We start from the raw sequence: 10,323 nt of genomic DNA, 5'->3' as shown, positions 1-10,323 counted from the left end.
CACCGCGAAGAGATTTTATTGAAAAACACAGATTTTATTTCCTTATGGTAAACAGCTTTGAACAAATATCTTTTACTTTCTGCAGGGGTTGAATCTTGTTCTCAGGCTAGCTTGGATGCAAACAGTTTTACACTACAATTTTGGAAGTGTAGATTACAGAGTTACTGGATTATTTTTAGCAGCACTAGAAGTCATTAGAAGAGGACAGTGGAATTTTTACAGGTAAAATGAACATTTTTTAATGTTACATGAGGTTAAAAATCTCCAATAATCATTATACTTTTAACGTTGTTCCCAACAGTAATTTTAATTTTTTCCCCTATAATTTCAACATTATTTCCCATCTATTGCTCCATCTCCTTCCATTGGAAATTAACGTTTAAAAAAAAAAAAAAAATTGAGGTCATTGTAGGAAAACAACGATGAAAGAAAGACCATTAGGATTTTTTACCAATGCTTCATGCGAGGCACAACCATTTGTACTATACTAAATGAACTCATCCAAATTCCTGGCAAAGAGGGTACACGTTTATTTATTCAAATTTTTATCTTCAACACGCCCCATGCAGATGCACGCATAATTTTTCATAAATAAGTGATGACTAAACTTTATACCGAAAAGGGTATACAATTTTGGACCAACTTGTTTGGGATGGTTCAACATACTCAGCATCCAACATTTTGAGATCATTGTAGGAAAACAACGATGAAAGAAAGACCATTAGGATTTTTTACCAATGCTTCATGCGGGGCACAACCATTTGTACTATACTAAATGAACTCATCCAAATTCCTAGCAAAGAGGGTACACGTTTATTTATTCAAATTTTTATCTTCAACACGCCCCATGCAGATGCACACATAATTTTTCATAAATAAGCGATGACTAAACTTTATACCGAAAAGGGTATACAATTTTGGACCAACTTGTTTGGGATGGTTCAACATACTCAGCATCCAACATTCCAATTGCTTATTTGAACAATTATTTTGATACAGATTGGAGAATGAGCATCTGAATAATGCTGGCAAATTTAGAGCTGTGATAACTGTGCCACTTCCTTTTCATGAAATGGATGATCAAGATTGATGCCTATTTCACCACAGATGCTAAAAGAATACCAGTTAGGAATCATAGAACATGTTCAAAGGACTGCAAATTCCATTGTACATGTTGTTTATCAAGATATCAACTTGCTTTTCTTTTCATTATTCAGTTCAGGAAAATAATGTATAGATGTACACAAACTGTATATAAAACGCGCTTGCGATAGCTCTAGCATCTTGCAATAACTATTAATTTACTGTCTTGATTTTAAAATTAAACTAAGGACTGGTCTAGCATGACCTTTGAAAAACCAGAAGTGCGTTTGAGACAAGAAGCTTCTTTTGGACATACTTAGGGCCCATTTGACATAGTTTTGCTCTCTGTAGAAGAACTTTTAAAAGAAGCTATTTTAATTTTGTTTGAAAAAATAATTTTTAAAAGAGCTTTCTATTCTTGAAGTACTTTTAGAGAGTCATATTGGACCAACTTTCTCTAAAAGATTTCATAAAATTAGCCAAACAGGGATTGAGTCTCAAAAACTTCTTTTGACTTTTTAAAAGCCATGCATGACAGACTTTTAGATAACTTTTTGAAAGTGCTTTATCCATATAATAGCTTTTAGAGGAGGCTTTCCCTAGGAAACTCTTCTACAAAGAGCAAAAGCATAAATAGAACAGCCCTAAGAGTATAAATCAAATCCTTTTGAGGCATAGAGGTGTAGAATGGGGCCAGGCTACGCCAAGACATATTTGACGAAGCCCAGGGAAACACAAGCTGTGCTCTGGACCCGCCCATCACCTGTGCAGGCCTTTAAAATACTATGATGCCCCCCAGGTCCCAAGCCTGGCCAATAAAAATATTGGCGTGCCAGGCAATGGCAATGACATATATACAACTGAAAGTATGAGAACTAGTAAGACAAACAAAGATAAAATCATTACCAGGCTTAGTGCCACTCATATCTTTCCGTAAACCTTGAGAGAAACCTAATTCTAACCTTATTGGAAAAAAATTGTCCCATACACTACAATTTTGGAAGTGTAGATTACAGAGTTACTGGATTATTTTTAGCAGCACTAGAAGTCATTAGAAGAGGACAGTGGAATTTTTACAGGTAAAATGAACATTTTTTAATGTTACATGAGGTTAAAAATCTCCAATAATCATTATACTTTTAACGTTGTTCCCAACAGTAATTTTAATTTTTTCCCCTATAATTTCAACATTATTTCCCATCTATTGCTCCATCTCCTTCCATTGGAAATTAACGTTTAAAAAAAAAAAAAAAATTGAGGTCATTGTAGGAAAACAACGATGAAAGAAAGACCATTAGGATTTTTTACCAATGCTTCATGCGAGGCACAACCATTTGTACTATACTAAATGAACTCATCCAAATTCCTGGCAAAGAGGGTACACGTTTATTTATTCAAATTTTTATCTTCAACACGCCCCATGCAGATGCACGCATAATTTTTCATAAATAAGTGATGACTAAACTTTATACCGAAAAGGGTATACAATTTTGGACCAACTTGTTTGGGATGGTTCAACATACTCAGCATCCAACATTCCAATTGCTTATTTGAACAATTATTTTGATACAGATTGGAGAATGAGCATCTGAATAATGCTGGCAAATTTAGAGCTGTGATAACTGTGCCACTTCCTTTTCATGAAATGGATGATCAAGATTGATGCTTATTTCACCACAGATGCTAAAAGAATACCAATTAGGAATCATAGAACATGTTCAAAGGACTGTAAATTCCATTGTACATGTTGTTTATCAAGATATCAACTTGCTTTTCTTTTCATTATTCAGTTCAGGAAAATAATGTATAGATGTATACAAAATGTATATAAAACGTGCTTGCGATAGCTCTAGCATCTTGCAATAACTATTAATTTACCGTCTTGATTTTAAAATTAAACTAAGGACTGGTCTAGCATGACCTTTGAAAAACCAGAAGTGCGTTTGAGACAAGAAGCTTCTTTTGGACATACTTAGGGCCCATTTGACATAGTTTTGCTCTCTGTAGAAGAACTTTTAAAAGAAGCTATTTTAATTTTGTTTGAAAAAATAATTTTTAAAAGAGCTTCCTATTCTTAAAGTACTTTTAGAGAGTCATATTGGACCAACTTTCTCTAAAAGATTTCATAAAATTAGCCAAACAGGGTCCGAAAGCTACTATTGAGTCTCAAAAGCTCCTTTTGACTTTTTAAAAGCCATGCATGACGGACTTTTATATAACTTTTTGAAAGTGCTTTATCCATATAATAGCTTTTAGAGGAGGCTTTCCCCAGGAAGCTCTCCTACAAAGAGCAAAAGCATAAATAGAACAGGCCCTAAGAGTATAAATCAAATCCTTTTGAGGCATAGAGGTGTAGAATGGGGCCAGGCTACGCCAAGACATATTTGACGAAGCCCAGGGAAACACAAGCTGTGCTCTGGACCCGCCCATCACCTGTGCAGGCCTTTAAAATACTATGATGCCCCCCAGGTCCCAAGCCTGGCCAATAAAAATATTGGCGTGCCAGGCAATGGCAATGACATATATACAACTGAAAGTATGAGAACTAGTAAGACAACCAAAGATAAAATCATTACCAGGCTTAGTGCCACTCATATCTTTCGGTAAACCTTGAGAGAAACCTAATTCTAACCTTATTGGAAAAAAATTGTCCCATGCAGATATATGATCGCAAGTTTACACTATTCAAATTATTAAAAAAGAAGTCAACCCAATTTATTTAAGTAGCAGCCTATTTCGCAGTATCATTTCAACGTAATGAAAAGAAAAATTTTAATCTTTCAGTTACTCACAAACAGAACAAGATGTTGAAGGCATCGTGCATCTTGGCGAAGAACTTCGTGGGACGGTGCGAAATGGGAAGGCGTGAGGGTGATGTGGGAGGCTCGGATTTCTTCTCCTTTACCCTTCTCCTTAACTGAAAGAATTGTTGCATAGCATCTGCACATTCTGATGCCAATACTCCTCGTCGGATTGTTATTTTTGGGTGGAACGGGTGAACGGGAGCAACAAGCTTATCCGTTTGTTCCAACCCATTTCCTCCATCTCCACTAGGAAAAAGCCTACATATTGTTAATCACGCATCAGATAAAAGCAGTTTCCTTTAAACAATGTTTAACGGCACTGCTACAGAGAAATTAGATATCAAATTGCAAAGCAAAGGATAAAACAAAAGAAAATCCTGCATGGAGTCCTTCACTAAATGGTGAATACAAGTGTCATCTAACTTGAAAGACTAAAAGCACTAACGATTACAATAAACTTGTAAAACCGGATCTTTTAGAAATGAACTAATTATGATGTAGCCAATGGCCATGAGAATATAAATCACCCATAATTATAAAATAATATAGAGATATATATTGAAGCAATGGAATTGGCAACAAATTTGAAGGTAACCGATGTGAGCAGTATAGACTGAATTTTCAAAAGCTAGATCTGTCCACCTTGAATTATAGAAATGAGCAGAAAGAAACCAACGTACTTCTCAGAAATCGTGGACTCAAGAGTTTCAAGATTTGTGTAGCAAATAGAAATTTTATGATAAATTTGATACCAGATGGCAGATGAATACGCATAAGAATTGGTCAGTCAAAAAGTGTAGTGGGCTCAAAAATAGGTAATCCCAAGAATCTACAGTTCATATAACAAATTCATAATCCACAATGGTTGCCAGATAAACTACACTTCATCTTACTGATATGACCCTTATCCTCTAATTAAAAGCTATTTTACTTTCTTGAATATTACATTATTCAACATGCAAAGTAAAGAACCAAAACCTTGAATTAAGACATGATAAAATTCATGATAAATTTACTTATATTGAGGGAAAAGTAACAATCTTTCGCTATTTCACCACAGATGCTAAAAGAATACCAGTTAGGAATCATAGAACATGTTCAAAGGACTGCAAATTCCATTGTACATGTTGTTTATCAAGATATCAACTTGCTTTTCTTTTCATTATTCAGTTCAGGAAAATAATGTATAGATGTACACAAACTGTATATAAAACGCGCTTGCGATAGCTCTAGCATCTTGCAATAACTATTAATTTACTGTCTTGATTTTAAAATTAAACTAAGGACTGGTCTAGCATGACCTTTGAAAAACCAGAAGTGCGTTTGAGACAAGAAGCTTCTTTTGGACATACTTAGGGCCCATTTGACATAGTTTTGCTCTCTGTGGAAGAACTTTTAAAAGAAGCTATTTTAATTTTGTTTGAAAAAATAATTTTTAAAAGAGCTTTCTATTCTTGAAGTACTTTTAGAGAGTCATATTGGACCAACTTTCTCTAAAAGATTTCATAAAATTAGCCAAACAGGGATTGAGTCTCAAAAACTTCTTTTGACTTTTTAAAAGCCATGCATGACAGACTTTTAGATAACTTTTTGAAAGTGCTTTATCCATATAATAGCTTTTAGAGGAGGCTTTCCCTAGGAAACTCTTCTACAAAGAGCAAAAGCATAAATAGAACAGCCCTAAGAGTATAAATCAAATCCTTTTGAGGCATAGAGGTGTAGAATGGGGCCAGGCTACGCCAAGACATATTTGATGAAGCCCAGGGAAACACAAGCTGTGCTCTGGACCCGCCCATCACCTGTGCAGGCCTTTAAAATACTATGATGCCCCCCAGGTCCCAAGCCTGACCAATAAAAATATTGGCGTGCCAGGCAATGGCAATGACATATATACAACTGAAAGTATGAGAACTAGTAAGACAAACAAAGATAAAATCATTACCAGGCTTAGTGCCACTCATATCTTTCCGTAAACCTTGAGAGAAACCTAATTCTAACCTTATTGGAAAAAAATTGTCCCATGCAGATATATGATCGCAAGTTTACACTATTCAAATTATTACAAAAGAAGTCAACCCAATTTATTTAAGTAGCAGCCTATTTCGAAGTATCATTTCAACGTAATGAAAAGAAAAATTTTAATCTTTCAGTTACTCACAAACAGAACAAGATGTTGAAGGCATCGTGCATCTTGGCGAAGAACTTCGTGGGACGGTGCGAAATGGGAAGGCGTGAGGGTGATGTGGGAGGCTCGGATTTCTTCTCCTTTACCCTTCTCCTTAACTGAAAGAATTGTTGCATAGCATCTGCACATTCTGATGCCAATACTCCTCGTCGGATTGTTATTTTTGGGTGGAACGGGTGAACGGGAGCAACAAGCTTATCCGTTTGTTCCAACCCATTTCCTCCATCTCCACTAGGAAAAAGCCTACATATTGTTAATCACGCATCAGATAAAAGCAGTTTCCTTTAAACAATGTTTAACGGCACTGCTACAGAGAAATTAGATATCAAATTGCAAAGCAAAGGATAAAACAAAAGAAAATCCTGCATGGAGTCCTTCACTAAATGGTGAATACAAGTGTCATCTAACTTGAAAGACTAAAAGCACTAACGATTACAATAAACTTGTAAAACCGGATCTTTTAGAAATGAACTAATTATGATGTAGCCAATGGCCATGAGAATATAAATCACCCATAATTATAAAATAATATAGAGATATATATTGAAGCAATGGAATTGGCAACAAATTTGAAGGTAACCGATGTGAGCAGTATAGACTGAATTTTCAAAAGCTAGATCTGTCCACCTTGAATTATAGAAATGAGCAGAAAGAAACCAACGTACTTCTCAGAAATCGTGGACTCAGGAGTTTCAAGATTTGTGTAGCAAATAGAAATTTTATGATAAATTTGATACCAGATGGCAGATGAATACGCATAAGAATTGGTCAGTCAAAAAGTGTAGTGGGCTCAAAAATAGGTAATCCCAAGAATCTACAGTTCATATAACAAATTCATAATCCACAATGGTTGCCAGATAAACTACACTTCATCTTACTGATATGACCCTTATCCTCTAATTAAAAGCTATTTTACTTTCTTGAATATTACATTATTCAACATGCAAAGTAAAGAACCAAAACCTTGAATTAAGACATGATAAAATTCATGATAAATTTACTTATATTGAGGGAAAAGTAACAATCTTTCGCATGCTACGTAAATGGAAAAAATAGGAGAAGACAGGTAGTGATTCTGAATATGTTAACTCTTATGATTTAAGCTAATATACTATGCATACAAACCTATATTTTGAATCAAAAGAGCTAATAGTAAAATCAAAAAATGGGTGCCATAGTAATTAACAAGTGAATCTTAATTCAATTTACGAATGAGATAAAAAATCAAGCATAAAAAAGGTAGAAGAAAATGATTGTGTAAAAAAAACTTGAGATACACATATTAGAGGAAGAGTTAAGACTATGCAGAGAAAACTCGTTTAGCTTTTAGCCGGAGTTACAGTACAAAATGAATACTGAATGAATAGCATAAAAGAACAAAACATCCTTCAATGGTTAATGATTCTTTAGTTGCTCAATAATTTTGCAAAATCAAGTCATCTAGTGCTTCAGAATAAAGGCATTAAAAGAAAAGAAAAAAAAAATTACGCAAAAGGTTTGCAAATAAATCTATTGAATTCATATTTTCTTGTCCCTTTCTTTTTTTGCGTGCAAAATNTCTTTCTTTTCTTCCACTCACTCCTTCATCTTCTTCAGCTTCATGACCAGAAAACCATGCATCACTACTTCTAGATTGATTGGATGAAACAACACTGGCCTTTCCACCTGTGCTATGGCTTTCAGAACGTGTAGACCACTTCAGACGAATAATATCACCAATGATATTCCACAAGGACCTGCCAGTTCTCTTGACAATAGCATTCTCGGCTTTGCTTGTATTATCCTGTACTTCTGTCTTGGAATGCTCCTGAAAACATTGTTCATCAACCTCCCATGTTTGATCTGATGGCCCTTTTGTTTTAGTACTCCTCGAGGAATGCCTTGAGTGATGCTCCTTTGAGTCAGACTCTCCAGACACATATTGACTCAAATCCTTTCGGTTACTCTGCTCCTCCTCATGCACAAACTTAGATTTATAAGTTTTCTTCTCCTCCTGGATTTCAAAAGTTGAAATTTCATGCTTTAGCTTCTCAACAAACTCACCAACATAGTGTGCAGAAGATTTCTGTAATTGCTCAGCTGAACCAATTGCATCTTCACTGGAGAAATTAAAAGGCTGTTCATGAGCTTCATTGCTCTTGGCCCTTCCATAATTTTCATGATACAATGCTGGAAACCTCCCCAGGACAAGTTCATGCAATGCAGTAGAGCCACTTTCTGAACTTCCATCATTCACCTCCTCAATCGCGAGCCCACTTGTTGATTCAACATGCAATTCACCTCTTGCTGCTCTTTTAGAAGATGGAGGTTTCACTAGTATCTCTGATCTTGTCCTGTTTCCATCTTTTGCACCAATTAAATCACCAGAACGAGTGGCTGTTTCATTAGTCATTTGTTGTGTTCCAATTGTGACATCCATTCTTTTGGAGCTTTCTGCGTGTGTTTGAAAGTGTTGCTCTTCAGATTCTATATACGAGCCAAAAGCTAAATTCACATTTTCTTTTTGTTTTATAATCCTACTATCTGACTGAATATGTGAAGTGGAACTGCTTCCCTTCTTTGTCGATTTTCCTTTTTCGTCTACCACACTGGTAAACTCGTCATGCTGTTGATTCTTTTCAGCATCATAAGCAATTACATCAGTTGAATATCCTTCCTCTTTCTTCTTTCTAGTTTCAGACAGCTGCTGAGATATGGAGGTCTTTTTGGCATCAGCCCCTTGAAATTTTGATACTTCAGCAACTTTAATAGTATTCCTCAAATATTCATCTTCTCTGATACCAAGTCCAACAACTGTTCGATGTTCTCTTTTTGCTTCTGAACTTAAACTAGTAACTTTAGTTGTATTTTCCTCCCTGCTACTGTAAACCTTTTGAGAGCCATAACAGGTTACAACTTGGTCATCACGGTTCTCTGGCATTTCCGAAAATTGTTTATGCTTTATCCTTGTCTCAGACTGTTCCGTGGCTTCGTTACCAGTTTGCCTCTGCTGTTGTCTTCTTTCCTCATCAAACTTCGGAACAGAAGTTGATTTTACCTTCCTATCATCATAACTCTTGTAGGAACCAGAAGTCTTTCCATAACCACTTTCACTAACCTCCAAAATGCTTGAATCCTTTTGCAAGGTTCCCTTTCTAGACTTTGTCTCTTCAATGAATACATCAGTAAGCTTTTTCTCTGATTTCTTTCTGAAGTCAGACTCAACACCACTAGATCCAGCACGCATACCTATTTCAGTACTTTTCTTTCTCAAGCCGCCCCTGTACTCCTCTTTTTCAACTTCCTCGCTGATGATTCTTTCACTCCTTTCCAAATCCTTCTCATACACATTTGACAATTCTACTCCAACCTCTCCTGAATCCTCAATTTCATCATCACTGTTGTACTCACCAGTCGAAGATACCGAATAGTATGAAGAGCAACTAGAACCATCTCTCCTCATCCTCTCCCTGTGTTCCTCTCTTATGAACAAATCATCTCTCTCTTCCTCTCTCGCTCTCATCTTCCAGTTCTCTTTTCTCAACAAAATTTCCCTCTCTTCTTCCTTTGCCCTAGCATTTCCGTTCTCAGTTCTCAACAAAGCTTCCCCTTCTTCTTCCTTTTTCCGCACCTTCAAAATTTCTTTCCTCTGTAGATCTTCTCTGTCTCTTTCCCTCCTTATCCTTTCCTCTCTCCTTCTCTTATCCTCCTCCCTGGACCTAAATACCACTGATTCATACACAAACTTTGACTCACTCTTGGGAACAACCAAATCAACTCTTTTCGTCTTACTCTTACACCGATTACTAGCCTCACCATTTCCTTTTTTCTCCACTACTATCTTCTTGTTTAGTCTTCTATTTTCCTCTCTTACATCAGAACACTGCCCACCTAATTCCTCAGTCAATAAATTAAGCAAAACCTCGGCCTCGTCAACACCTCCAAAACTACATCTTTTGCTCCCTTCCTCAGAAACCATACATTTTCTCAACCCCCCTCTTCTCCCACCCACGCATCTATCCCTTACATGACACACATTATCGCAATAACAGCTTCTATCAACATCCCAAACCGGTACCCGAGCATAATAACAACGGTCAAAACCTCCAAAGATCATTTTTTTATGGTGTAACCACTGAATTAAAGTGGATTGCCTTAACCCATTTAAATTACAATGACAATTACAGCTTGGGCTTAAGGGCACTTTATATACCGAATTCGACGAACAAGTACAATATGTTCTTGATGATGAAGGTGATGAATATGCACATG

At 36.1% G+C, this 10,323-nt stretch overlaps 2 protein-coding genes and 1 long non-coding RNA gene across 4 annotated transcripts in view; 2 read left to right on the top strand and 1 right to left on the bottom strand.

Moving 5' to 3' along the window:
• Positions 1–1,273, top strand: part of LOC111387176 (phosphate transporter PHO1 homolog 1-like) — a 9,250-nt gene extending 7,977 nt beyond the window's left edge. For both annotated transcript variants that reach the window (XM_023011718.1, XM_023011717.1), the window contains exons 12-13: positions 86–222; positions 1,000–1,273. In XM_023011718.1, the coding sequence (XP_022867486.1) occupies positions 86–222; positions 1,000–1,090 (228 nt within the window). In that variant the 3' untranslated portion in view covers positions 1,091–1,273. The remainder of the gene's footprint in view (positions 1–85; positions 223–999) is intronic.
• A 795-nt stretch (positions 1,274–2,068) lies between these two features.
• Positions 2,069–2,865, top strand: LOC111387181. The gene is made up of 2 exons (XR_002701363.1): positions 2,069–2,162; positions 2,656–2,865. It is a non-coding gene; the product is annotated as an uncharacterized LOC111387181 (long non-coding RNA).
• An 851-nt stretch (positions 2,866–3,716) lies between these two features.
• Positions 3,717–10,317, bottom strand: LOC111387171 (tRNA(adenine(34)) deaminase, chloroplastic-like). Its single transcript, XM_023011710.1, has 9 exons — positions 7,561–10,317; positions 6,810–6,886; positions 6,424–6,488; positions 6,046–6,315; positions 5,757–5,885; positions 5,532–5,621; positions 4,925–4,950; positions 4,640–4,716; positions 3,717–4,156 (listed from the first exon to the last, which is right to left on the bottom strand). The coding sequence occupies exons 1-9, from the start codon at positions 10,166–10,168 to the stop codon at positions 3,872–3,874; spliced, it is 3,627 nt and encodes a 1,208-aa protein (XP_022867478.1). The 5' UTR covers positions 10,169–10,317; the 3' UTR covers positions 3,717–3,871.
• Positions 10,318–10,323: the final 6 nt, after the last annotated feature.

The sequence above is a fragment of the Olea europaea genome, unplaced genomic scaffold (assembly GCF_002742605.1).
Source record: "Olea europaea var. sylvestris unplaced genomic scaffold, O_europaea_v1 scaffold393, whole genome shotgun sequence".
Lineage (NCBI taxonomy): Eukaryota > Viridiplantae > Streptophyta > Magnoliopsida > Lamiales > Oleaceae > Olea > Olea europaea.
The sequence above is the reverse complement of the archived record's forward strand: the minus strand, read 5'-3'. Positions and strand labels throughout refer to the sequence as shown.